This window comes from Zalophus californianus, chromosome 9 (genome assembly GCF_009762305.2).
Source record: "Zalophus californianus isolate mZalCal1 chromosome 9, mZalCal1.pri.v2, whole genome shotgun sequence".
Lineage (NCBI taxonomy): Eukaryota > Metazoa > Chordata > Mammalia > Carnivora > Otariidae > Zalophus > Zalophus californianus.
The window spans coordinates 101,906,806-101,934,574 of NC_045603.1; the positions used below are offsets into that span (position 1 = coordinate 101,906,806).

Below are 27,769 nucleotides of genomic sequence, written 5' to 3' on the forward strand. Positions count from 1 at the left end.
GAGGGTATCAGAAGCCACTAATACAGCTCTGCTTCCTCTCTTGCATAAGCAGCACAACTATTGCTTAAACCTCCAAGCGCTGGAAGTGACCTCAACCCCCATTCCAACATGAGGTCATGCAATTTACGATGGAGCATTTCGGAGGATGCTTTTGCTTCTTCGGCGCCACCCAGCACAGTTTCCAAGCCCCAAGCAGGACAGATGCTCAGGACACACCTGTTGATGGACTGGAACCTGTCTTATCATACGGGTGCTGACATTTCTTCTCACTTCCAGAAGGCGGGCCTTCTTTTCAGCAATAGTAGATTAGTTCCATCTGATCTGAAGACAATTTCATTATGTAGAACTACAGGGTAGAGGCACAGCCTACACATAGGGACACTCCAGGACTGGGTTGTTCCCAGCATATCCCTGGCCCCGCCCTCTTACAAACTTAAAACTTAGCCTGTCCAGAGTTTAAGGACCATTTATTTGATAGGCACTTGTATAGTTTAGTATGTGCCATGTAAAAAACTAAGCATATTACAAATATTAACTAATTTAATCTTCACATTAACCATATGAAGTTGGTTCTATTAATATTTTCCTCAACTTGCGGAGGGGAGAGTAAGACACAGTGCAGTTAGATAGCTTGCCCAAGGCCACATAGCTTGGTAAGCTGCAGAAAAGGGATTCAGACCCAGGCAGGCGGGCTATAAAGCTATACTGTCCAAACACTAGCCACCACCCACATGTGGCCATTGAGCCCTTGAAGAGCAGCTCGTCCAAAGTGAGATGTGCTGTTAAGTGTAAAATGCATGCCAGATTCCCAACACTTTGTATGAAAAAATATAAACTATCTCATTAATATATTTTTTTTACTATTGATGGCACATTTTAACGATAATATTTTAGACATAGTTGTTTGATATATTATTAAAATTCATTTTACCAATTTTTTTTTTTTAAGATTGTATTTATTTGACAGAGAGAGAGAGCACAAGCAGGGGGAGCGGCAGGCAGAGGGAGAAACAGGCTCCATGCCGAGCAAGGAGCCATCATGATGCAGGACTCCATCCCAGATCATGACCTGAGCTGAAGGCAGACGCTTAACCGACTGAGCCATCCAGGTTCCCCTCTTTTTATTTTTTAAATGTGGCTCCTAGAGAACTTAAAATTACATATGTGGCTTACATTATACTCCTGTTAGGCAGTACGGCTCTGGGGTCTGTGCTTGTGGCCACTACTCATCTTCCCCTGCCCCAGCCTCAGGGGAGCAGCCTGTCCTTCACACCTGCTCGTTCAGCTGGTACGTGATGGGGAGCCTGGCAGTAACTCCCACAACTCCCCATTCCATCTCCTCCAACAGCTCAGACAAGGCCCCTTCCCACCCCACATCTCTCAGCCTTGCCTCCAGCTCTGGAGATAGCTTATCTTTACCTCCTGCCAGCAGGAATCCCTGAATGGCAAGGTGGGGAAAATCCCTCCCTCATTGCCTAGGGCAATCCCCACCTGCTGCATGTGGGAGAAACTGAGGCCCAGGACCACGTGGAGGAAGCAGAAGCCCTAGAAGTGCCATTTCCCACCCACTATAGAAACCTCCTCCAAAGCAGCCCTAACAAGCTCTATCTACATCATCCTACATCATGAAATTCCATGTAGGTCTATGTAGTGCTACAGAGTGAAACTGACTTCACATCACATGGACCCGATCCATATTACTGCAAAGAGGGCCTGCCTTCTGGCAGTGAGAAATGACAGCACCCTGAGGGAGGGACAGGTTCCAACCCGCTATTCCCCCTCTGCTAAGACACACACAATATCCACAATATAGGCAAACTCAGTACGTAATAAGTCAGGGTGTATCCAATCTCCGAAACCAGACACGGCTCCCAATGTGGCCAGAGCGCCACAGAGCCTACCAGACTAGGGTTCTTGATGCAGACCCCGCCACACCACTGGCCCACACAGGCTCAGGGTGGGAAGGGCAGGGGGAAGAGTCAGCTTGACCTGGGTTCAAACTCCAACCCCAGAATTAATCTCTGTGATTTTCCTCCTCTTTTGTAGAGGTTGAAAAACAAAACAAAAACAAACCAGCAAACCCTATCTCACAGGGCTGCCATGAAAATTAAACAAGGTGATATAGGCAGAAATGTCTAGAACTGGCACCTGATAGGCACACAATAAATGCTCGTTTCCCTTCCCCTTCCTTCATCAACCAAAACCCAAGTTTTCTCCCCCAAGAATTGAGATAGTAAGTTCCTATTCTATACATACTTAAATGCAGGATTTTATATTTAAAACTATTCGAGTTCATCTTAAGATAAGTATACATATTTAACATTACTCAACGTCAAGGAATTTTTTAATGGCTAAAAATTGAACACAACTTACAAAAATGTTTGGTAGGGGACGCCTGGGTGGCTCGGTCAGTTAAGTGTCTGCCTTCGGCTCAGGTCATGATCCCAGGGTCCTGAAATCGAGTCCTGCATCAGGCTCCCTGCTCCGCGAGGAGCCCACTTCTCCCTCTGACTGCCACTCCCCCTGCTTGTGCTCTCTCTGACAAATAAATAAATAAAATCTTAAAGAAAGTTTGGTATTGTGTAGTTAAAAAAATTAAGGTGTATCCATGTAAGGTAATCTTATCCAGATCCTTATAATTATGGCTTTAAATTATTTTTTATGATACAGGATATTACTAGATAGTATTCAGTAAGAAAAAAAAACAGGATACAGTGTAATTGTAATTATGCTAAAATACATAAATTTATTTGCATGAACACAAATTTGGAGGGATATATACCAAAATATTAACCGTGCTCATCCCTGGGTTGTGGCATTGTGTACCATTTTTTCTTTAATTTATAAAGGTTTTCTACAGTGAGCACATATTAATCTTAACAGAAAAAAAATGGTTTTTCATCTCCCATTTCTGCTTAATCTCAGCATTTAGACAATTAAGATGATTTTGAACCCTGGCTCTGTCCTCCTTGCTTGCTATCCTAGACACCCACAGAACTGATGAGAGGACGAAGCCAAAATGAGAGTTCCGTGGCCTGTCACCAGAGACCTAACCCCCCCCACAGCGACGTGAGCTCAGGATGAGCAGCCAGGGTAGCCTCTCAACCAGCTACAAATTCATCTTACTGCTGCAGCAGCCCGATCCTATTTATTTCTCTTGAACCCAAGAAAAATGAGACTCCAAGTCCTTACTAAACATTCTGCGAACCTCAACTAGACGTTTCCAGGAGTTGGTAGGGTGACTGTGTTGGCCAGCAGTTCTCTCAGTGCCATTGTGGAGTCCCCTACTCAATAAGCAGCTTACTAGCCTGGGGCGCCTGGGTGGCTCAGTTGGTTAAGTATCTGCCTTTGGCTCAGGTCATGATCCTGGAGTCCCAGGATCGAGTCCCAGGATCGAGTCCCAGGATCGAGTCCCAGGATCGAGTCCCAGGATCGAGTCCCACATCGGGCTCCCAGCTCAGCGGGGAGCCTGCTTCTCCCTCTGACCCTCTCCCCTCTCATGCTGTTTCTCTCTCTCTCTGTCTCTAATAAATAAATAAATAAAATCTTTAAAAAAGAGGCTTACCAGCCTGCCATTTCCAGATCTTGCCACATTAAGGAAAAATGGTAACAACGGATATCATTTTGCCACCTCTCCCTCCCCCTCTGATTTGGCAGGGCTGATGTGTAAAAACCCGGCCACCGGAACTCACCAAAGGCAAGTCGGTGCAGGGTCTCCCTTCTCCCAAAGCCTGCTCCTCTTCTCCTGAGCCCTCTCACCAAGTCCGCTCTTCGTTCCCAGAGAGAAAGGCAAGAGAAGTGTGCTCTGCCTCCAAGAACGATCCACCACATGCTTCAAGCAGGAATCTCCCCCTGCCTGTCCTGGTTGTCTTATTGCTCTGTTACTAAAAAAAAAAAAAAAAAAAAATCCTTTTATGTTGTCCAGCTGACCCAGGCCTGTTGCCTCCCCACCCAGAGCTCTGCCTACTGAACAAATTGCCTCCCTCGTCAACTATTACTCAAGGCTCAAAGCCAAGATGGAGATCAGCCAGGAAGAAACAAAACTAGCCTTTTATCCTGGCCAGGACAATTCACGAAGACCTCTCAAGGGCTTTAAGGGAAGGGGAATTCATGGTTCTGGCAGGGGTGAGCTTGGCAAGAGCTGACGCGGGCACACACCACAATACCTCTGCTGGTAAGACACAAAGCAGACGGCTCCACCAAATAATGGGCTCTAAGCAGCTCAGGTTTCACTCTAAGCAAAGGGCACCCTGGGAAGAAGAGGCCCACCCTATGTGTCACCAGCCCTCCCCATCAGCCCTTTGCACTGCCCCCAACACCCTGCCTTTCCTTTCAGCCGGATATGCAATCTCATCCCACAGGAGGGTCACCCTGCCTTAGCACAGCTCCCATTTCCTGCCCCTGGTGACTCCTCTGAAGTCTATTGTTCCCATGAAGTTTGGGTCAAAGGAAGCCAGGTCCCCACCCACGGGGGCCCGCCCACCCTCGGCACGGTGATGGAGCTGGCCCACACTACCAGGAGCCGGGCCCATCCTCCTGCCTTTCCAGGGGCCTGCCGGTATTAAAGGCAGGAGGGTGTGGGCACCCATCTTAGGGACTGGAGTTCCAGCAGAAATGTTCCCAAACAAAGATCCAGTTGCTACCAGCTGAAGGTTCCAGGACCATATCACCTAGGAGGTGATTAGAGTCCCCCTACTATCTAAATGGAGAAACCAAAAGCAAGGGGAGAACTGTCATTCAGAAGAGGTCAAGGCAAAGCTGGAATTAGAACACAGAGTTGGAGACAGCACTGCCCAGTAACAAAGCCCTGCCCCCACCTCCACCTGGGCCCCTGAGCTGGTTAAACCCCCGGGGGAAGGAGGGGGGCACGGGAGAGCAGCTGTTCAGCTCCAATTTCAGAGCTTTAAAGGGAGCTGTCGCCCCAACCCCTGCCAACAAAGGGTCATGGGGGGCAAAGCAAGACAGGCAAGGTAAAGCCACCCTCACAAGCCCTGAATTTCCCACTGCCCCCAGACTGACCTCGACTACAGGAAAGGCCACAGAGCAAAGCTGGTGACCCATGTCCTCCACTTGCACTGAGGAGGAGAGGAGCCGCTGATTAGGCAACAGGTATCACTCTGTGCCCGTCACCAGTGCAAGACTCCAGAATGGAAGTCGAGGGACGTTGCGACATTCGCAACCCAGGAGATCTAGAAAGATAAGCAGACCCTTCTCCACCTGGCGGAGTAATGTACAAACCAGTGAGGCAGTGCATTTAAAGACCCCCAGAGGGCCCCTTCCAAAGTTGGCATTCTCAGATTCTACAGTTCTGTGCTTTCTGCTGGGACAGAGGGGAGTATTTCTGCCTCCTATCTGAGCCACAAGATGGGAGATGTCACCAAGCCAGACCAGTCCAGCCTCCACACCTCTTAGATGAAGGTGCCTAGGGGCTCTGAGCATTGGGATTCAGAGAAGAGGAGACAGAATGTGAAGTGAGAACAGAATGGACTCTAGTCCCAGCTCTGTGACTCCCTGGTTGTGCAATTTTAAGCAAGTTACTGTCCCACTAGTTTCCCTGTCTCAGTTTCCCTGTCTTCAAAGATTTTTATTTATTTGTCAGAGAGAGCACAAGCAAGGGAAGTGGAAGCCAGAGGTAGAAGCAGGCTCCCCACTGAGCAAGAAGCCTGATGCAGGACTCAATCCGAGGACCCTGGGATCATGACCTGAGCTGAAGGCAGATGCTTAACCAACTGAGCCACCCAGGAGTTTCCTGAGGGAGTTAGATACTAAAATCAGAGTGTCCAATAACGTTCAGCAGGTTCATCCTGGGGTCAAGGCAAAACTGGAGTTAGAGCAAAGGAGTTGCAGACCCTGTGCTCCCAGGACAAAGCCCTGCCCCCACCTCCACCTGGGCCATCAGCTACCCTGGTTCCTAAAGATGAAGAACATCATACAGGGTCTGGCCTATGGCAAAGGCTCAACTCATGTTTGCTAAGTAAACACAAATGAACAGGGCAGGGTTTGTCAAAGGGTGTTCAGAGAAGTTCTTAGGAAAAAAAAGAGGTTCCATGCTGAAATACACTTAGGAAACACTGCATATTGAGTCTGAACGGGCCATACAGTATGCTGGGTACTTGGCAAACACCGAATTTTCACAACAAACGTTTTAGAGAGATATTAATTATCCCCCTCCCATATTACTCATCAGGAAACTAAGCCTGAGGGCCTTAACAATTTTAAGTGACTGTTGGGATTTGCACCCAGGTAAGTCCAGCCCCAAATCTGTATATTTTCTATTCCATCAATGTTGCCTTGAGACCCGATGCCGTCAAAGTCCTGGCCACATGCCCAGTCTAAGCAGGTGAGAGGGTGAGGTGGCTCTCACCAGAACACCTGCATCCTCGGGGTGCATGGAGGAACAGCTACCAGCCCCCACCCCTGAGAGTGCCTTGTTTCTTCCTTCCAAGAAGTCCTCAACATTATGCCCCCATCTCCTTGTTGTGGGAATGAAGAAAGAACTCTGTGCCTAATCTGCCTGTGTCCCCCTACCAACACCATCACAGGCTATGTCACTTCTGCCAATCTCCTGGACAGTCATGGCTCCCTCCCTGCCCAGTTCCTGCCTCTAAAATATTTCAAATGATCAAACCCTAAGTGGAGAAAGAAAGAAAAAAAAAAAGCAAAACAGAAAGGAAGAGATGGGGAAACTGAAGACACCCAGAAGTGTCTTCCCACAGGTCAACTAGCAAATCAGAGGCAGCCCTTCCCTCCCGGCCTGCACTAAAGCATGTGCGCAGTTACTCCCTTTCCCTTCCCACAGCCAAGTGGAGAGTAATCTAGCAAGTTGTAAAGAATCAGATTCTTCCATATGACTACTGGGTAGCTAGCTCCAAGAAAAGCTGGACCAGCTGAAAATAGTCCAGGCTGGTAGACATCCATCTTCTTTGTCCTTGGGGCCAACTTGAAAAGCACTGGTCACACACCCCTGAAGATTCAAGACAGCCTGGAACCATCCCCAGTTCTCGCGATCAACAACCCATCCCATCACCGCTAGACAAAGATCTCAACTTCCTTTAGCCTTCTACCAGCTTGCTCTCTCAACTGTTTCAGGCAAGAACAGAACCCACTCGCCCTCAGAAAGACAGCTGCCTGGAGGAGGCAAGTGTGGACAGCTTCCTTCCAGCTCTGCCCAGTCCAGGGCGAATGGAGCCTGGGGACCACACACTCCAACCACCACAGTCCAATTATCCCTGCACACATACAAGAGAGACAGAGAAACACGGTCTTTTGCCCATGGTCATGCAGGCAGGAAAAACAGTCATGCCCGAAACCAACATCCTCACAAAGAAATACACACATACAGACGTGGTACTGCACAAGAACTCAGAGACACTCAGACTTTCAGACAGCACTCTCCTCGAGTGGAAATACACTCACGTTCAACACAAACAAATACGCCTACTGGCAGCCAAGGTGAGTCATATGTTAACAGGTATCACCCTCACATACACCCAAAGCTAGGGAGCCGGGACGGTCAGGCGGTCACATGAACTCATTGGACAGTCACTGTGTGTGACCGGAATCCCCCTTTACACACATGTGCACGGAGGCTGTGTCCCTGGGAAAGGCGCACTTCGGGTCTGGGAGCTCTCCTCCCTCGGGCTGGTCCTCACCGTGGAATACGACAGGCTTCTCAAGCCCCGGGGAGCTGGGCACCCTCCGGAGGGATCTCCTCCACTTTCGCAAAGCCTCAGCATTTCCACCAGCCAATACACTACCTCCAAGGCTCGCTTTTCCAAGTCGGAGAAGGGCCCGGCAGAAAAGAGGCATGGGCGCTGGGGCCGACCGCCGCCGCTCCCGCTTCTGGGCCTTTCAGCGTTCGGGACCCCCTTCCCGCGAAGCCCCTTGCATCCCCCCACCCCACACCCAGCCCCAGCCCGCGGTCCGCGCCGCCTCCACGTGCCGCGAGAGTTCCTGACGCCCGGCCCGACGCCGGCCCTCTGGCCAGGTCCTCGAGTCCCCGCGCCGCACCGCACCCTTACCGGTCCCAGGGTGCGGGAAGGTGGGGCGGAGGCGCTAAGCCAGCTCCACGGGGTCCGCCGCGCGCGCCAACTCGTCGCCGCGGCTCCGCTAAGCTCCCGGGGGGCGGCGACGGCACTGCGGGACGACAGGGGGCAGCGCGCGGAGCCTCGCGGCGGCCCGGGACCACCGGCCGGGCAGGGAGGAGGGCGGGCGGCGGCCGGAGCCCACCCCGCGCCGGCCCGCACCCGCTTCGCCGCCGCCGGGGGCTGGCGCGCCGAGCCGAGCGGAGCGGAGCGCGCCGAGGGAGGAGTTTTCCCAGAATGGGACTGACGGGAAAGCACGGGAGCTCCCTATTCCTGGAGGAATGAGTCAACGGGCGAGAGGAAGGGAGCTCCGGGGCCAGCGGCGGAAGGGAGGGCAGCGGGGGCGCGGGCCGGGCCGAGAGGTCCGGGGCGGGAAGGGCGAGGGGGGAAGAAAAGAGCGGCGGCGCACGCGGCCGAGGGGCCCGCGCTGCGGGGGGGGTGGGGGGGAAGACGCGCGCGGCGGGGCGGCGGCGGCGGCGGCGGCGGCGGCGGGGCGGGCGCCACTCACCTGGGGGACGCGGCCGCGGGCGGCGGGAGCCGGGAGCTCGGGCCCTGCCCGCCCCCTGGCCTGGAGTTTGAAAGGAGGAAGCCTGGAATGTGCGGAATGAGGGCTGGTATGAGATGCGCGCAGCTGAGGGAGGGAGGGAGCCGGAGGGAGGGACGGCCCTGCCCCCGGCCCCTCGGGGAGGAGACTGGGCCGCGGGGGGAGGGGGCGGCCGGGCGGGGGCGGGGCCGGCGGGGGAGGGGAGGTGCGCGCGCGGCGGGGCGGCGGGACGGCGGCCGGGCGGCGCGGACCCCTCGGCTCGGACGCGGCCTCCGCCGCTCCCCGGCGCCCAGACGTTCCCTTGGATCTCTCGGCCGCGACTCTCTTCGTCCTCCCGGAGCCCCCCGGTTCCTGCCTCTCCTGGCCGAGTCTCCGACTGTCTTTCCCAGGAGCTGAAAACCTTCCTCATAACCGGGGTGGGGGGGACGGGGGGTCCTGTGGGTGGCCCTGCCACCCTCGGCGTCCCTGCCACCCTCGGTGTCCCCGGCCGGCGCCGCTCCGCACAAGTCCCTGGGAGGCCGGGGAAGGGGCGGGCGCCCGACGCGCAGGAAGGGCTGCTCCCTTCCCCGCGGCTCCCACCAAAGGACACTCGCTCCGGGGAACCAGGAAGCAGGAACTCGCGGGCTCTAGTCCCAGATCCGCCGCCAGTGCCCCCACGCGTGCCCTCCCCGGCGTTGGTCCTTTCGGTCGTTGTCTGTCCCTTGAGGATCTGTTCCTACCAAGAGCATATATAAAGCACATGGGGAGAGGAGACTCTTATGTGAAGTCCGTGTGGCACGGGGAGACACCTTCTGGGCTCAGTAACTCAATGAATATTTATCCAACATATATTGTGTGTCCCCTAGATGCTGTGAAAACAAAAATGAAAATAAGACCTCAGCACCTGCCCTCAAAGAGCTTAGCTGTAGCTGGGAAGACTCCGTATGTAGAAGAGCATTGCCACAAAATGGGAGACTGGGTTTGAAACAAACGTACCAGATAGTTTACTCTCTTGTTGGGGAGAGGGGTGCTGGAAACGCACTGGGCTCCTTTTTGGAAGTGTTGAAAACACATTGGCTTAAAGCAGTGTTATCACATACCTCTCTGTCTTTCACCTTGTTGGGAGGCTGAAACCAAAGGACTTTTGGCTTTTTCCAAAAATCAGATCCAACCCGGAGGGAGCATTATCACTTCACCTTGTATTGCTGTGGCTGTCCAGATCGTATCTCCCTTACCAAACAGAAACTTCTTTGAAGACAGAGTAAACGTCTGATTTATCTTATCTTTCCCCCAGCATCAGCTTGGTGCGTGGGATAGATAAGCTCATAATAAATGTTGAATAAATGGAAACCAAAAAGCTACCACAGAGGAGATTGAAAAGAAAGTGCTATACATGCCAAAGTTATTTCCAAGAGAGGTGCTCCAAAGGTGTTTTGAGCAATGACAGCATCACTGGACGAAATATCCAGTCTCATAAGGTGAAGACTTTGAGGGAAGCAGCTCTGATTTGATTACATAAATTCTGGTATGCTTATTAAATAATGAGTCACATCAGGGCTTGGTCACACCTCATATACATGAAAAGACTGCAGGGCAGTATATAGGCACCAAAGGAAGTACAAACTAAACAATGGCTATCTAATGCAATAATTATTTGTTGAGTGTCTATTGACTTGGAGCACCATACTAGGTGCAAGGGACAGGTCACTACCCTCAGGAAGTTCACAGTTTAGGTGGGAAGACAATTATACAGAGCTCACAGGGAACCCAAGGGAAGGAACAATGAACTCTAAGTTACAGGGGCGACATTTGCTCCAGCCCTCGAAGGATGAGAACTTACCAACTCAAGGGTGGAAGACCCACAAAGGTATAGCAGCATGTACACACAGGGTGTTTAGGAAAAGTCTTGTAAACTGGTGTGCTGGAAGAATAGATTACAATAAGTGGGTGCCAGCTTGTGAAGATCATCCTATCCCACGCTCAAGAGTTTGGGCATCGGAAAGGCCATTTTGACACAGGTGTGACATAATCAGTAGGACCATTAGAAAGACCCCTCTGGCCACGGTGTTGGGCTGGATTGGGGAGTCGGAGTGCCCAAAGCTCAGGCCGTGCTCCTGAGCTTGACAAGGGAGAGGGTCTCAGAAACAGTCCCCAGGCAAAATCAACAATTGGTAACTAGGTTGGCTGTGAGGGTGAGAGAGGAAACAAAACTCACTAAGCTTTGACAACTGAACAATCGGTGGTACCATTCACGGAGATAAGAATTCAAATGCAAGGAGAAATAGGTTAACTGGGAGCTGAGTCCAGCCAAGGTTCAGAGGGTTTAGAGGAACAGGGTCCAGAGCGGAGACAATAAAGCAACCTTGGGAGTGTCACGTCCAGCCCAGATTGCTGAGAGGAAATTCGGAGATCGGGTTGGCTAATTCCCTCCAAATCTTAACTAGCCGAGACCCTAAATGATACAGGCTGGAATAGCGTGCCTTCAGGAGCTCAGACTCCTGGTCCACACCCTCACAGGCTTCTAGAGAGCTCTGCGCCTTCAGGAATCTCATTTCCCAAGCTGTCGCGGTCCTTCTGGCTATAGTTATCAGACATAGAAATTCTGAAGGTTCAAGACTGACTGATTTTACACACATGCCTTTCTGAAGGGACAGGACCCTCTTTCAGTGACCCTCAGGAATGAATCTGTTGGTGGAAGTATTGCATCTGTCCGAATCAAGCTCGAAGAGATACATATGGGTCCCCTCAAATGACACCATATAATCCACAGCTCAACTCACTTCTTAGTGAAGCAGACCACCCCACCCAGTCCTACAGCTGCATCTCAGCCAGGCTTCATGGTGAGTGGTGCCGGGTGGGGGGGGGCGGGGGGGGCAGGGCTGTGGTCAGAGCCAGGTCTCATGCGGGGGGGGTGGTATTTGTGTTGTCTATACTCCAAAATTACAGTCAAAAATTATATTAATTACTTTTATCACGTGTGGTTTGGTATTATTTCCACTCCCTTAATAAATTTTTTTTTCCAACCTGCATGGTCATAGTTAAATTATCTGTATGTTTTAAACAAGTTCAACCACATCTATATGATGGAATTCTTTTCAGTTATTACTAACAAGATTTTTTAAAGTAAAACAAACATTGTTCATGATGTAAATGGAAATACAGATTCCAAGAGCAGTATATGTGGGATGATACTGTTTTTGAAAAATAAATTGAAAAGTATTTTAGAGTGATTACCTCTGACATGTTGAAGATTAACAGGATTTTTTAATTTTCTCATTTTCATTCTTTTTTTAAAGATTTCATTTATGTATTAGAGAGAGAGAACGTGGGCACAAGCAGGAAGGGGGAGGTGTATGGGCAAGGGAGAGGGAAAAAGAATCTCAAACAGACTCCTTGCTGAGTGCAGAGCCAGATTCCCGCCTCAGTCTCCCCACCCTGAGATCATGACCTGAGCTGAAACCAAGAGTCAGGCGGTCAACGGCCTGAGCCACCCAGGCGCCCTCTCATTTTCATTCTGTATTTTTTTATTGAAGTAGAGTTGACACACAATGTTACATTAGTTTCAGGTGTTATTCTTTATATCCTTCATTCTTCTGCATTTTATTCTTCTGCCTCCTATATGCAACAAACTTGTACTTTTACAGTGGGGGAGAAAGTGTGACTAGTACTGTATATCTAACCCTTCCCTAATTTCACCACATCTTTTTTTAAAAACCACCCGCAACTGAATTTAATGGCCTAATAACAAGTTGCCAAAGAGAGAATCATTCCCTAGCCGCTAGGTAAAAGACACTTTTCAGATATCTCCAAAGCATGCCCCCGGCCCGCTTGCAACGCTGTTATGGGACTGAGTTCCTCCTGTGGTTGTGGTCCCCCAGCACTCAGGTTCCTTTTCCTTTTTCAACCTCTCCATACTTCTGTTTGCTTTTCCTTAAGACTTCTCACTCCATATCAACCGAAGTGCATCTTTGTGTTCTGAAGAACAAAGCAGAACTTTACCAAAGTTGTTTGCAGTCTTTATCAAATAAAAGCAGCCTTTAATTTGATAAACGGAATATTAGTTCTGTTCTCTCTTTGTCAAAGATAAATGTGAAAGAGGATTGACTCTAAGTCTATCTAGGGAACTAAGGAGATGCTATGGACTGAATTGTGTCTCCCCCAAATTCACACGTTGAAGTCCTAATCCCCAGTACTTCAGAGTGTGAGTGGATCTGGAGATAATGTCTTTAAAGAGGTGATTAAGTTAAAAAAGAGGTCTTTAGGGGGGCCCTCATCTCAGCTGACCAGTGCCCTTATAAGGAGAGAGATCAGGAAGGACACAGACCACTCACAGAGGGGGGCCACGCGCAGACACAAGAAGGCCGCCATCTGTAAGCCAAGGAGAGAGGCCTCAGGAGAAACCAAACATGCCAACCCCTTGATCTTTGTCTTCTAGCTCCCAAAACTGTGAGAAGTCAACTTCTGTTTAAGCCCCCCAGTCTGTGGTATTTTGCTATGGCAGCCCTGGCAAACTCATCCAGTGTATTTACAGGCCGAAACAAACCATTGGTTTCCAGAGGCTAGCGCTTGGGGCCTTCCCCACCCAACTCTCACCTGCAAGTTTCTCTGAGGTTCCCAGGGGATCTTTAGGTTCAGATATCCAAGACTTCCAGAAAAAAAAAAAAAAATCGAAAGGAAGGAAAAGCTTTCTGCGGTCTTATTCAGCTACAGATTTCATTTGCAGTAGCTACAGATTCAATATTTTGAAAATTAACATAAGTCATTATGACCTTACTGGGCACCTAAACCATCTGGGTTCAAATAACAGCTCAGGCGCATGCTGACTGTAACCTTGGGCACGCTTAGACCGTGAGCCCCATGTCCTCATCACTCATTTTCCCACTCCACATTTATTGAACACGGATGACGTCCTTGGCACTGTGCTAGGGAAGCACCAAGGAGAAACAGAGAAAAATCCCCATCCCTGCCCCTCGAGATACTAACGGTCGAATGAGGGAGCTAGACAAGGAATTTCCACATGAAGCATTCTTTATCTGCACCGTCCAGCATGGTAGGCACTAGCCACTTGTGGCCACTGAGAACTTGAAGTGTAGCTAGCCGGACTGAAGAACGGAATTTCATTTTGATTAATTTAAATGTAAATAACGGCACACAACTAGTGGCTAAGGTGTGGGACAGCGTGGCCGTGGACCACCCTCCAGGCGCCGCTTAGCAGGCCGGCAGAGAACACTTGCAGAGCTAAGGGAAGCATTCAGGGCCATGGGAGCACCCAGTGTAAAGCTGTCACGTTGTGGTAGTGACTGAGTGTGAAGAGTGAAAAAGAAGAGGATTAAAATAGGTACCACGGGTCCCTGGAACACTGCATATCGTCAAAACACACTGATACAATTTTTTTTCTCCCCCTCCTCCCCTGATAAAATTTCTTAATGTGCAAATTGTCCATACAGAGGGAGTTAATTAAAAACACCGGTACTTCCCACAGTGAAATACTGTGGAGCGTAAACAAGGATGAGGAAGGTGTGCATTTACTGATAGGGGATTGTCTCCAGGGTATAGTAAGCAAGCTGTCAAACTGAGTATATAGTATGCTATACATATTTTGTGCACAAAGGTTGGGGACTTACAGATGCATTTATTTTTGCATAACGAAATATTAGTAAGATACACTAGAAGGAAACTAAAAAGAGTTAACTACAGGAGGGGAACAGGGCAAGGGAAAAAGAAGGGGACAGATATGGGCAGATGCTTTCATTGTAGTTTTTAAAGTTTCTTTTAAACCATATGAAATTATTAATATTTAGAATTCGTGTCTCTATATATCTGATACAGAACAACATAAAATTGATTCAAGACAAAATGAGGACATATTTTTTAAGGCCAAATTTCTATCTTATATGGATGTAGTTTGTCCTGATGTGCATGTATACCCTAGAAATGACATATTCACCCCATTTTTAAAATCTCGATCTAATTCCTAGCCCTCCTCTGCCTGCCACTCTCCTCTCAGATCATTCTTCCTCTTTAGCCTTCCCACCCCCAGACTACAGAAAAGTACTGGTGCTTTTTGAATCTTTGAAAATCATAAGGGACAGAATCTGGGTAGATAGTACCTAACTAGATGTTAAAACTCTGAGGCTTGAGAACCAGCATTTTAAACCAAAACGTGTATTAAGTGGTGGTAATAGATCAGGAAATTTCCCACTCCCACCTTGGCCCCCACCAGCTTTGCCCTTTCTGGGGCTTCCTCTCTTTTCTTGCCCTCCAGACTCTTGGGCCATAGTCCTAGAACCTTGTGAAAGGAGCTTGGACCTGATGGACCAAAAGAGCCAAAAAAAATCAGGGAGGCCCATTTCATAGTTGAAGTATTTCCAAAATTTCCACTAACATCAGGGGCATTTTTTGCCTAAGCTGTTCCTTCATGTAGAAATAGAGATATGGGTACAAAGTAAGGAATGTGAGGTCAGGTCAGGGCTGACACTAGAACCTGGATGTTTAGTTTCCCAGTTAAACTATTCTGTTTTTCTTTCCTCTCATTATAGGCCCTGGAAAACCATCTAGAATTTCTTTCTGAGTGTGTATAAACCATTTTCTATAACTGCATGGCTAAAAATGTCATCTTAAATGTGTCACTCCATTTTAAAAGGATGTTAGTAAAAGTGATACTGATATTTGCCACAATCCTATACCAAGTGCCGGCATTTTACTTGGAATACCTCTACTGGCTTCTAAACTCCAGAAGTATTACTGTTCTCAGACCTTCAGAAGAGTCACACCGAAGCACAAGTGTGCTTTGTAAATACGTGATAACATGGTCCAGGTGTTGAAGTCACTGAGCCCTTTGTGACTTCCTCCTCTGGATTACAGAATCTGTGCTTTTCATTTTAATGCACTTGTAATGTGCATCCTCGGTCGGTAGGTGGTGCCACGAACCCATCTGTGGTTTAATTAAGGCTTGCCTAAATTCTGAGCACCAATGGCAAATCCTTCATTTATTGTGGTATCCCTGGCTTTTTGCAGATGAGAGGAGTTTGTGAGACTTTTAAGGAATATACATTGACTATGACAACTGGGCAACCAAAGCGGGGAGAGAAGGCAAAATGATCAATAGGCAATTGATCAAGAAATGTGTCTGAGGGGTGGGACAGGATCTGGCCAGTCCCTGGCAAGCCCCTAGCTGAGTTTCACATGGGGAAGATGAAAACAGGGCTATAGATGGAGGGAAGCAGCCTTTAGGCATATGGCATGAGTACTTATGCGGGAGCCATTATATCTAGATGGGGAGCTGGAAGCTGAGGAGAAGGGCAGCTTGCAACTTCCCAGGGATTTCTCAGTGGAACAAGATATCTCCAGTGGTTGGGGAAAAGCAGCCCAGAGGTCCTGCACTTCCTCAGCACCAGATCCTGCCTCTCCCACATCGTGCACTCCTGCCATTCCAGAATCTCCCACCAAAGACATTCAGAATCTGCCCTCTCCAGTTGCTTAGCTTAAGCATCCGTGGTCCTTTCCTGGGATCTCTGGCACTCCTCCCAGCATTATCTTCAGCTATGAAAGGCAAGATGCTGTCCAGAAGGTAACCAGAGAGTTCAATTCCAAATACAAGTAGAGGAATTCCACATTGTTGTCTGCATGAGTGGGGAGAACCATATGCAAGAATTGAAGATCATATAGTTTGAGACCTCTCAATGTATAGAGGAGGAAAGAGGCGCATGGCAAATCACCAGCAGAAAAGGGTTCAAAACCCTGGGATTTGGCCTCAATCAAACTACTGCTTTATTTCTGTACCTATAATGCTGTCTAAAGGCATTTAGATTGATGCTAGTTGTGTGATCTGCTAAACTTCTGATCAAAAAGAACCTTTTGTAGGCCTGTTTTAGATTTTTAAAAACCACTTGCTGGTATCTTTCATGTTGATGCCCATTGAAGCATTGATATTACTCCTGGTCACTGAAAAGTATACAAAAAATTGTGTCATAAATAATCTGTTTAGCCAGCCGTCCACCTTAGCCAAAAAGAACCATGTGAAAAAGAAAAACCAAGCCCTAAGAACTCTGACTCCAGCTCTCATCCTGATTTTTACGCTCTTCCTGGTTCCTTCCATGTGACTCATTTTCACTATGACACTGATAAGAGCAGGAAGGCCTAGTAAAGATTTGTGAACATATAATTTTTTTCAACTTGTCTCTGTGAGGTAGCTCTAAAATGTGAACACTCAGAGGCAAGAGACAGGGTCTATTTCAGTTTTAGATATTGAATCAGTAAGTGATGCCAACAAAGATCCAGGAGGGGTGCCTGGCTGGCTCAGTTGATAGAGCACATGACTCTTGACCTCAGGGTTGTGAGTTCAAGCCCCACGCTGGGTGTAGAGCCTATTTAAAAATAAATCAAATAAAAAAAAATTCAAAAGGAGATGTCCCTAAAAAAAAAAAGATGATGATGATCCAGGAGGCTGACTAGTGCAGGTATCTAGAACAATATAAACCCCACCCTTCTGCGGCCCCCTCTTGGCTCAGTTCTTGGCTCCATCATCTATCTAGAAAATTCTTGGTGTCATGAATATGATGAGACAGACTTCTGAGTCTGCAGACTCCTGCTATCCTGGGATGATAGCATCCTGATTCACAGGATGAAATTCACAGGATGAAAATTATTGTTCCAGAACATGACTGCAGGAACTCCCTAAGGGATGGGACTTTGCACAGAAGACTGGCGACACTCACATTTTTATATAAATTATCTTTTATTTCTGTAGCATACAAAAGGTTCCTGGACAGGAACCTTCTGTGCTCTGGACCATTTCTCACCCATATGAAGCTATGGCCCCTAACCAGGTCTGTGAAACCCAGAGAAGTTGAGTGTGTGTGTATATGTGCATGTGTACATATACACCTATATACATGTACACACGCACATATACACACACACATTCGGGGATTACTCCCCAAGGGGCAGGCTGTCGCTCTTCATTGTTCTGGGGCAAAAGCAGAGGAGGCAATTATCCGCTCCTGAAAGCTCTGAGTGAGAAAGTTTGGCACCTGCTGTTTCTCTTATTCACGTGCTAGTTTGCTGTCAAAGCTAGAAAGCCCGATGGCAAAGGCCTGAAGTGCACACAGCGGGTAGCTGTAGTCCAGGGTGAACACATCTTCTGCCACACGTCCAAACTGCATGACTATGTCGTCAGCTAGAAATAGAAAGAAATTAGGACATTAGAACGTAATGGAGCTGTACTGGGGAAAAGCCTACTTACGATACAGGGAAAAATCCTCCAAATAGGTCAGACAATCACCAGATCTCTTTAAAATGGGAAACCTTGAGAAGGATGGCAAGAGGCACTGACAAGAGTGTGTGCTAACCATGAGCCAAGTTTCTATTACTATTCCTCTCAGAGAGCAGGAGACGACCCTGGACTAACATGAAAGGGCCAGAGGAGGGAACAGCACAAGCTCCAAGGGCTAGACATACCAAGGAACCTTTACTGAGTGGGGGCCATTCCATCTACTTCCCAAACAGTGGTTCAGAGGTTTTACTTTAAAACTGCCACTTTAGGGATGCCTGGGTGGCTCAGTGGGTTGAGCGTCTGACTCTTGATTTTGGCTCAGGTGATGATCTCAGGGTCGTGAGATCGAGCCCCATGTGTGGCTCCATGTTGGGCATGAAGCTTGCTTGAGATTCTCTCCCTCCCTCTCCCTCTGCCCCTCCACCCCAAAATACAAAAATAAGTCTTTAAAAAATAAAAATAAATAAATAAAACTGCACTTTAGTCTTTCCAAAGAAATAATTTCTTTCTTAAATAATTCTCCCCTGAATAGAACTTCCTGTCAATGATAGGAAGTGTTCATTTCCCCACCGTGTAAGAACATCTTTCCTCCTAATTCCTGCCCAACCCTTCCTGCAGGCTTACGGTCATTCTCGTGGACTATCTGAAAGTTCTTCACAGATGCCTGAGTGACCCGGCCATTGAAGTTCAGGATGTACGACTGGTTGTCATCATTCCAGACTGGGGCCTTATTGTGCAGTTCAATCAAGTTCTCCATGGTTTTGTTTTGCCATTTGGAAAGCAAGCTCTCGCGGTCCTGTTTGAAGAGAAAATCATTGCTTTGTACTAAGAACCATAGGAAATCATTCGCTCTCAACACTGTGAGGTAGAAGGTGGAGTAGAGGAGTATTTTCTCCGTTTCAGGAAGGGCACAGCAGGAACAAAGAAAGCCAAAAGTTAAGGCAGATTTTAAAATTCTGATGGATTATCTAGCATTTCTCTTGCAGACTAAGCAGTTTCAAATCAACCACTTTTGCAACTACTCTGCAACTTACCCTGCTGTTCTGCAGTGATCACTCTCCTAAAGAAGAGTATGAGCCATACTCCCAACTTGGGGTTCTCCAAGAATCAATACTTTTTTGTATTGATCTTGTCTGTATTGTATTCTTATCCTTCAGACTCCCTTGCTGATTAAATATGTTCTTACTTACATTTTGTGGCTGAAAGGGGATCCGTTCATGATTCATATTCATCCCTGGAATGATCACAGACATTTTCCTAGGACCTTTAAATCCAAGTACATTTGTTTCCTGGAAGATAGGAGAATAAGGCAGGGACTCAGGAACAGAAAGGAAAAAGAGACCACATTTTTAACACAAGATTTTCTTGGGCATGTAAAATGTCCAAAGATGATGTCAAAAACACCAAAAACGATTTTATTTCTTTACTGCACGTAAACAAAGAGAGACAGGGATTCAAAAAAAGAAAAGCAATACTGTACCTCCTTTTAAACCTAATGTGAACACTTGAATTTAAAACAGATTCTATTGGCTTGAAACTTTATTCTTACTCTTGAGTCTTAAGTGAAATTTGAGACAATTGTGAGCAAACTGTCCAAATTTGTCATCATCAATAAATATTTATTTCCCAATGAGGGCATGGCACTATATGATATACAATGAGAATTATAGCTTAATTTACATAGGGCCTGTACCAGGAGGTAAAAAATTCAAATGCCTATGTCCACATAAGGAATATGGTCACCAGTATTGTAATAGTGATGTATGGGGACAGATGGTAGCTATTCTGGTGATGAACATAGCATAATGTATAAAGCCATCAAGTCCCTAAGCTGTATACCTGAAACTAATATAACATTGTGTGTTAGCTATGCAAATTAAAAAAATAATACTGTATTGTATATATGAAAGTTGCTAAGAGAGTAGATCGTAAAAGTTCTTATCACAAGAAAAAAAACTGTAACCATGGGTGGTAATGGATGTTAACTAGACTTACTGTGATGATCATTTTGCAATATACACATACATAAATTCATTACATTAGGGCACTGAGGTGGCTCATTCGGTTAAGCATCCGACTCTTGGTTTTGGCTCAGGTCATGATGTCATGGGTCCTCAGATGGAGCCTAGCATCGGGCTCCGCACTAAGCGCAATCTACCTGGGGATTCTCTCCCTCTGCCTCTGCCCCACTTACGTGTGCATGTGCACACATGTGCTCTCTCTTTCTCTCTCTCAAATAAATAAGTAAATCTTGGGGTGCCTGGGTAGCTCAGTCGTTAAGCATCTGCCTTTGGCTCAGGTCATGGTCTCGGGATCCTGGGATTGAACCCCACGTTGTGGGGGGGGGGCCCTCCGCTTCTCCCTCTCCCTCTGATCCTCCTCCCCCCTCATGCTCTTCTTTCTCTCAAGTAAATAAGTAAAGTATTTTAAAATAAATAAATAAGAGCGCCTGGGTGGCTCAGTCAGTTAAGCGTCTGCCTTTGGCTCAGGTCATGATCCCTTCTACCCCTCGCCCTGCTTGTGCTCTCTCTTTCACTCTCTCCCTCAAATAAATAAATCTTAAAAATCTTAAAAAAAGAAAGAGAGAGAGAGATCAGTCTACTTTGTTGTAACCTCTGGCCAGTGGGTAAAAGGTGATGAAAGACCAAGTTAATAAAATGGCATTAGGAAAATGAAAGAGCAGGTAAGACAAGAAATGTTAAAAAAAAAAATTGAACCAAACTTGGCAATTTGTAAATGATTAAAACTTGAATATACAGAGAAAAAAGCAACCAGCAACAGAAAAGGAGGGTCACAGAAATAGCAACAAGCTTGGGAGGAAGACCGTGAGTTCAGTGTTGGTTGTTTAAAGTGCCAGCAGAACACCCAGGAAATCAGGGAAAAGACTCGCGAAAAGAGTGCATTATGAGAATGGCACATACGTAACAAATGGCTACCAGCTCCTGCCGGATATGGGCCTTCTCTACCAGACCTTGGGCCTTGGTTGGGCTAACACCATGGTCATAAACTGTGAACTTGGTCCCCATGAGGTTGGATCTAGAATCAAGAGGAAAAAGTTACCATTGATGATCCATATTTTTTTCTCCTGCACAAATACAAATCTAGGACAGGTATGGAACAGAATGGAAGCCCATCTGCCTGTTTTCCAAATGTTCATCACCACTGTTTCAAAGATCTCTCATTAAAATTAAAGGAAGGGACTTAGATTTTCATTTAACTTTTTTTTTTTAAGATTACAATATCAATACATACTCACTGTAAAAAAAGATACAGATTGCTCTGAAACTACAGGAATAAAAATATCAGAAAGAATAGGTCAGTGATACAAGGTTGCTCTCACCTGAGTTTGCCAATATAACTTCCCCCTTCACGAGATAAATCTGTTGGATCAATGGAGATAAGGTAGTTGGATGTTTTGCTCTTTTTCCGCTTCCTACCTGCAAGAAGAAATACCTGGAAAAAGAAAAAAATGTCAGTCAAAAATATCAAGAGAACCACCACGGTCTAACTATTCACTTAACAAATGTTTAACAAGTGCCTATCATGTACCAAGCAGTCACTCTTTTGGTCTTTTTTGCTTTTAACAGGCTTAATTCACCCTCATTTTTCTTGTATACAAACTATGTGGTGACCACGGCAGAAGCCTGGGTCTTCTGCACAGAACCTCTGGTATGGGTCTTTACAAGACGGTCAGTGAATTCCTGACAGGGGGCCTTGGTGAACATGGTCTCTTTCCAGAGGTGGGGATGAGACAGCTGTAGGTCTTGGAGATGGCATCCAAAGTGGCCTTGGTGACGTTGCCCAGGGTGGCTATGCAGTCCCCCGTGGAGGTAGAGCAGCCCACATGGTGCCAGGGCCCCCGGGGCTGAGGATGTGGCCCACCAGCTCAGAGCTGCAGCATCCAGTCACCTTACAAGGGATGGTATGGAGCTTGCTGATTTCGTTCTCCCAGAGGCCTTCCTGCACTGGGACTAGAAAACGTGGCCAGAATGATGGTCCCACAGATGTCAGTGTCTACCTCACTGGAGCATTTAACACCGACCCATGTGTCTGCTGTGATCCCTGATGGTAACACGTGCCTCGAACCTGGTCTGCCCACCAGCATGGGTCTGTTTTTGCAATGGCATGATCTTCAAAAACCTCATCCTTGAAGGAAGATCCCAGGAAAACCTCAATGACCTCAGATTCCCTGATGGGCAGGCGGACCAGGGACCTGAACTTCATGTCCTTGCCCAGACAACTCAGGCTGGTGAGAGGCATCCACTCCTCATCCTTGCTCTTGCTGCCATGAGCTCCTTGGCCTTGACGGCTATGGAGGCCATGTAGCCACGTGGCCTCCCATCCCAGGGCCTCCAGAGGCACCGGTCTCATCTGCCGTTTGGTGCTTTCTTGGAGAAGACCAATCTTGGGGGCTTTATCTCTTTTTCTAACCCTTATAATGTTTCTCAGAATTCACTATCAGGGTTTTCCTACTGTACAACTTTCAAAATTCACTTAGCTGGATTCTCCATATACAATAGACCCCCCTTATCCACTAAGACCCCCCGTGGATGCCTACTGAATGCTCTACAAACTGTTTTTTACTGTACATACATATGACAAAGTTTAATTTATACATAAGGCATAGCAAGAGACTAGCAACAATAACATGATAATTCTAACAATATACTATAATAAAAGTTATATGAATGTGGTCTTTCTCTCTCAAAATATCTCACTGTACTGTACTCCCCTTCTTCTCATGCTGATGTGAGATTTTAAAATGCCTATGTGATGAGATGAAGAGAGGGGGTGTTAGGCTACTATTGACCTGCCGAACCTATGTCAGAAGAAGGGCCTATCTGCTTCCAAATGGCAGTGACTGCAGGTGACTGAAACCACAGAAAGCAAAACATTGGCGGGGGGGGTGGGCGGCTACTGCAACTAGGTACAACTTTATCCCTAAAACCTCCAGTGGCTTTTTCAAAAAAGCTTCATCCAATTTGGAGAGGAAGGGTCCTTCCAACTTCAGGAGCGACAGGACACTGGACACCCACTCTTCCCATTCTTTACCGCAGCTGCTTTCCTCATATTCCTTTTTGTATTTTTTAAAAATATTTTATTTATTTATTTGACAAAGAGAGAAAGAGAGAGAGCAGCAGAGGGAGAGGGAGAGGGAGAAGCAGGCTCCCTGGGGAGTAGCAGAGGGAGAGGAAGAAGCAGGCTTCCCGCAGAGCAAGGAGCCTGATGCGGGGCTCGATCCCAGGACCCTGGGATCATGACCTGAACTGAAGGCAGACCCTCAGCCAACTGAGCCACCCAGGTGCCCCATATGTTGTTTTAAACCCCTGTGACTTCAGTGGCATGAATACTGTCACACTTGTGCATCCTTCCCAAACCTACTAGATTTGGACAACAACAGGGAAGCAGGAGAATGGCAGCAGCTAAGGAAGGGACTGTGGGATCAAACAGATAGGTGTTTGACTCTGGCTCCGCCACTTATCAGTGGGATTTGGGGCAGGTATGTCACTCCTTAAGCCCCAGTTACTCATCTATAAAGCAGGGATAAGAAAGCCTCTCTTACAAAGTTGTGATAAGGATTATAGGAGATAATATATACAGGAAGCACTTAGCATATGCCTGGTTCATCATAAACACTTAATAAATTAGCAGTTATAATAAGAATGGTTCCAATCATCATCTCCTTTCTATGCTCTTAATATCCATTTAGACTCGGTAGCAAAACAAAATACAGTGTTCATTAGCAAGTATTAAATTGCCTCAAATTTGTGTTTGAAGTAAATTAGAATTTCTAGAGTGAGAAATAAGACATTTCACTCGCATGTCCTTCTCTATTTCCAGTTCCCCTATTCCCTAAAACTTGCACAGTGTCATGTTCCACCATAATTAAAATAAAAACCAAAAAACACACAGTAACACCCTCCCTTCCATCAAAAAATAGGATAGAGGTGCAAATAATTACATTCAAATATTCTCTTCCATTTTCTTATATTCTGGATAAAACTCTTTTTCTTTGGGGTGGGGTAGATTTTACCTCTGAGACTCTGAGCTCTTTGAAGACAGAACACAGTAACTGGGAGTTGCTGACTTGGTCTGAAACCAGTGCTATTTTCCTATCCCAACATCCTTCAACAATCTAGTCCCACAACATTCTCCCCCTCTATCTCAAGATCTGTCTTAAGAATCAGTTCTCATACCTTCCGATTTTCACCCTTTTCCAAGTGCATATAGTAAGTGGGGAAGAGAACCCGATCCATTCCTTTTCTATCCCTGGTTATCCGACACTTGACTGTAATCCCCCGAGGGGCAGGACTATATGCAAAGTCCTCTAAGTTCTCCACTTCTCCCAGCTGGTTATCTGTTTGTTGGGCTGCAGTACCGGAAGCTCCCGCATCCTGAAAGAACAGCCATATACATGAGCAGTAGGAGGTGGAATCAGAAAACTTCTTATTCTCTTCCAGAAACAACGGGCGAAATAATTTTGTGATTTACCCCAATGTCTCTAGTCTTCTGACAAAATAAGGGGAAACTCTGCGAAGTTAAATAAGTATGTGAATATTGGGAGTAATGAAGGAGCAAAGTACAAAAGTGGGATATAACTTCACAAGAGCTGGCTTGAGACACAAGAAATTAGGGAGGTCATGAACTTCAAGTCTAAATTTGAGCTTCAGTCTTTTGAAGGAACCCTCATTTAGTAATCATGTTTAAATACTAGAGATACATTTGGGAAATAGTTCCCCAGGAAGAAGTTTCAGAACTACATACTGTGGTTGATTTCTGGCTGGATGCAGAATTGGGTCTCTCTGCCTCTGAATATGGTGAATGACATAATTTTTTCCCTTCTTCCTCTCCATCGGTCTCCTCTTCATCAAAGTTCAAACTACTTGAGATACCTGGCAGAAAGGAAGAACTGTCAAAAACTGCCAACACTGGTTTAAAAAATAAATCGTCGAACGAAATATAATTTTAATTTTCTTGTGTAAAACATTCCAGCTCTTCTGATTAAAACATAGCTACTTCATCCAAATTTTGACAATTCTTTCTTCGTATTCTCACTCAGATCTAGCCTTTGTTTTCCCTTTCCATAAAGGATTAATACCCAGAATAGACAAAGCACTCCTACAACACACACTCAGCAACAACAACAAAACAAACAACAAAACAAATAACCCTTTACCCAGAAATGGGTAAAGCATATGAATAGACATTTCTTCAAAGAAGATATATAAATGGCCAATAAGCACATGAAAAGATGCTCATGGTGATGGGTATTAAGGAGGGCACGTACTGCATGGAGCACTGGATGTTAAATGAAAACAATGGATCGTGGATCACCACATCAAAAACTAATGATGACTAATGATGACTGTATGGTGACTAACATAACATAATAAAATTTTTTAAAAAAGAAAAGATGCTCAACAGCACTCATCATTAGGGAAATGCAAATCAAAATCACAATGAGATACACTAAAAAGCACTGGGATGTCTATTATCAAAAAAAACAGAAAATAAGTATTGGCGAGGATATGGAGAAATTGGAACCCTTGTGGATTGCTGGTGGCAGTGTAAAATGATGCAATCATTGTGGAAAACAGTATGGTGGTTCCCCATATATTTAAATATAGAATTACCACAGGATCCAGCAATTCCCCTTCTGGGTATGTACCAAGAGGATGGAAAGCATAGACTCAAACAAACTTGTACACCAATGTTCACAGCAGCAGTATTCACAATATCCAAAAGGTGAAAACAACCCAAATATCCATCAACTGATGAACAGATAAACAAATTGTAGTATATACATACAATGGACTATTACTCAGCTTTAAAAAGGAATGGAATTCTGACACAGGCTACACATGGGTGAACCCTGAAGGACCTTATGCTAAGTAAAATAAGCCAGTCACAAAAGAACAAATATTTTTAAAAAGTACAAATGTATGATTCCACTTATATGAGAAATCTAGAGTAGTCAATGCACAGAGAGAAATTTCATAGAATAGTGGTCACCAGGGACACGGGACAGAAGAATGGAGAATTATTACTTAGCGATACAGAGTTATCAGCGATACAGACGAAAAAGTTCTGGAGATGGACTGTGGTGGTAGTTGCATAACAACATGAATGTACTTAATGTCACTGAACTGTACACTTAAAAAAATGGCTAAAATGGTAAATTTTATGTTATTGCCATTTTATTACTTGTTTTGTGGTTGTTTCTGAAGATTTTTCTCTAATCCTTTCTTGTCTTTCTCCCTTTCATGGTTTGCTGGTTTTCTTTAATGATATATTTGGATTTCTTTCTCTTTATTCTTTGCATGTTTATTAGTGGTTTTTGATTTGTGGTTGCCATTAAGTTTGTATATAGCATATAGCAATCTATATTAAATTGGTGGTCGTTTAAGTTTGAACCCATTCTTTACTCCTCTCCTCCCTGAATTTTAGGTATATATTTTACATCCTTTAATTTTGTGAGTTCCTTAACTGATTTTTTACAGAAATATTTTTTACTGCTTTTGTGTTTCCTACCCTCATACTGTCATTTTTAGTCTTTCCTTTCCACTCAAGAGTCCCCTTTAGGGGCGCGTGGGTGGCTCAGTCATTCAGTGTCTGCCTTCGGCTCAGGTCATGGTCCCAGGGTCCTGGGATCGAGTCCCACATCAGGTTCCCTGACATCAGGCTCCCTGCTCAGCGGGAGGCCTGCTTCTCCCCCCCCCAACTCCCCCTGCTTCTCCCTCCCCCACTCCCCCTGCTTGTGTTCCCTCTCTCACTGTGTCTCTCTCTGTCAATTAAATGAATAAAATCTTTAAAAAAAAAAAAACTGTGAAATGGAGGCTGAGTAGGGGTGTTGAGTGGCAACTTTGTTAAAAGAAAGGAGTGGGAACTAAAATAAAATGTCAAAAAGAAATAGCCACATATAGTAGCTAATGCTGCTGATAATTTATATGTAATTATCTTATTTTTCTCAGGCAATAGGGTAAATACTACCATGGTCGACAACAGTCAATTCTCAGATGTCAAAGATACCTAATACTGTCCCCTCTGTAAAGCCATAAGCCATATTCCAAGCAGTTTTGAATCATCTAGCTCATTAACCGACAATGAAAGAAAGGAAAGGAAAAGATTATTATACGTGGCTAAGACGATTAACTGCCTTACAATCGTTACCAATCCTCACCATGTTTTTGGAGAATCTCCTGGAGATCTGGCTTGGACACAGTCTCCAAAGTGCTTTCCCCATCAACACTTCCTTCTGTATCCTCTTCTGTAGCAGAAGAGCCTACTGAGAGAACATGAAGTTTGGTTTCCAAATCTTGAGCATCTGGCTTCAAGAGGGCCGCTGGACCATCAATGCCTAGGGTCCAAAAGAGAGGAAAAAAGAGGAAAGTATTATCTGTTATTTGGCAGGGTGGTTTTGGTGTATGTGATCAGAATTAAGAACCACCAAAGCATTTCACTTCTCCTTCCTTAACATCCACGCGGACGTTTGTTAGTAGAGTAACTCAGACTGGTGTTCGTTTTATTAACATGTTCTGACTGTTACTAAATAAAATGTACTTGATGTCATGCTTTAGAAATTAAAGAATGAGACCGTGAAAACAAAGTAGGTCCGCCAAAGTTCAGATCCTGTCCAAGTCAACAGCGCACCACCTCACGTGGTCCATGGAGTCCTATCTTTTGGAAGAATGGGTGCTCTCTACCACTCCCAGCATCACGGTTAACTCTGCCATGATGTGACAGTCAAGACTGTAAGTTCCTTAAATAGGCCATTCTGGACTAATTCATTTGGCAATGAAAACAATAGCTCTAAGATGGACACAAACTTCAAGGTATCTTCCACTAATTAAACCACTGCTTTTATTTTAATTCAAAGACCCAGAACGT

The 27,769-nt window shown here is 46.1% G+C and overlaps 2 protein-coding genes and 1 long non-coding RNA gene across 9 annotated transcripts in view; 1 reads left to right on the top strand and 2 right to left on the bottom strand.

The window, feature by feature from the left end:
• TEAD4 (TEA domain transcription factor 4) overlaps positions 1-8,274 on the bottom strand; it is a 66,609-nt gene extending 58,335 nt beyond the window's left edge. For 2 of the 6 annotated variants that reach the window (XM_027595159.2, XM_027595157.2), the window contains exons 1-2: positions 8,022-8,274; positions 3,693-3,884 (exon numbers count right to left, since the gene is read on the bottom strand). In XM_027595159.2, coding sequence (XP_027450960.1) covers positions 3,693-3,831 — 139 coding nt within the window. In that variant the 5' untranslated portion in view covers positions 3,832-3,884; positions 8,022-8,274. Of the gene's footprint in view, positions 1-216; positions 322-3,692; positions 3,885-7,757; positions 7,825-8,021 lie in introns of those variants that run through there. The other 4 variants (XM_027595160.2, XM_027595163.2, XM_027595161.2 and 1 more) reach the window with 3 other exon arrangements.
• A 296-nt stretch (positions 8,275-8,570) lies between these two features.
• Positions 8,571-18,636, top strand: LOC113922835. Its single transcript, XR_003520084.1, has 3 exons — positions 8,571-8,698; positions 11,256-11,447; positions 18,500-18,636. It is a non-coding gene; the product is annotated as an uncharacterized LOC113922835 (long non-coding RNA).
• TULP3 (TUB like protein 3) overlaps positions 17,330-27,769 on the bottom strand; it is a 57,179-nt gene continuing 46,739 nt past the window's right edge. The window contains exons 4-11 of one of the 2 annotated variants that reach the window (XM_027595165.2): positions 27,063-27,239; positions 24,647-24,774; positions 24,079-24,276; positions 21,222-21,334; positions 20,803-20,917; positions 19,072-19,170; positions 18,506-18,677; positions 17,330-17,785 (exon numbers count right to left, since the gene is read on the bottom strand). In XM_027595165.2, coding sequence (XP_027450966.1) covers positions 17,652-17,785; positions 18,506-18,677; positions 19,072-19,170; positions 20,803-20,917; positions 21,222-21,334; positions 24,079-24,276; positions 24,647-24,774; positions 27,063-27,239 — 1,136 coding nt within the window. In that variant the 3' untranslated portion in view covers positions 17,330-17,651. The remainder of the gene's footprint in view (positions 17,786-18,505; positions 18,678-19,071; positions 19,171-20,802; positions 20,918-21,221; positions 21,335-24,078; positions 24,277-24,646; positions 24,775-27,062; positions 27,240-27,769) is intronic. The other variant, XM_027595164.1, reaches the window with a different exon arrangement.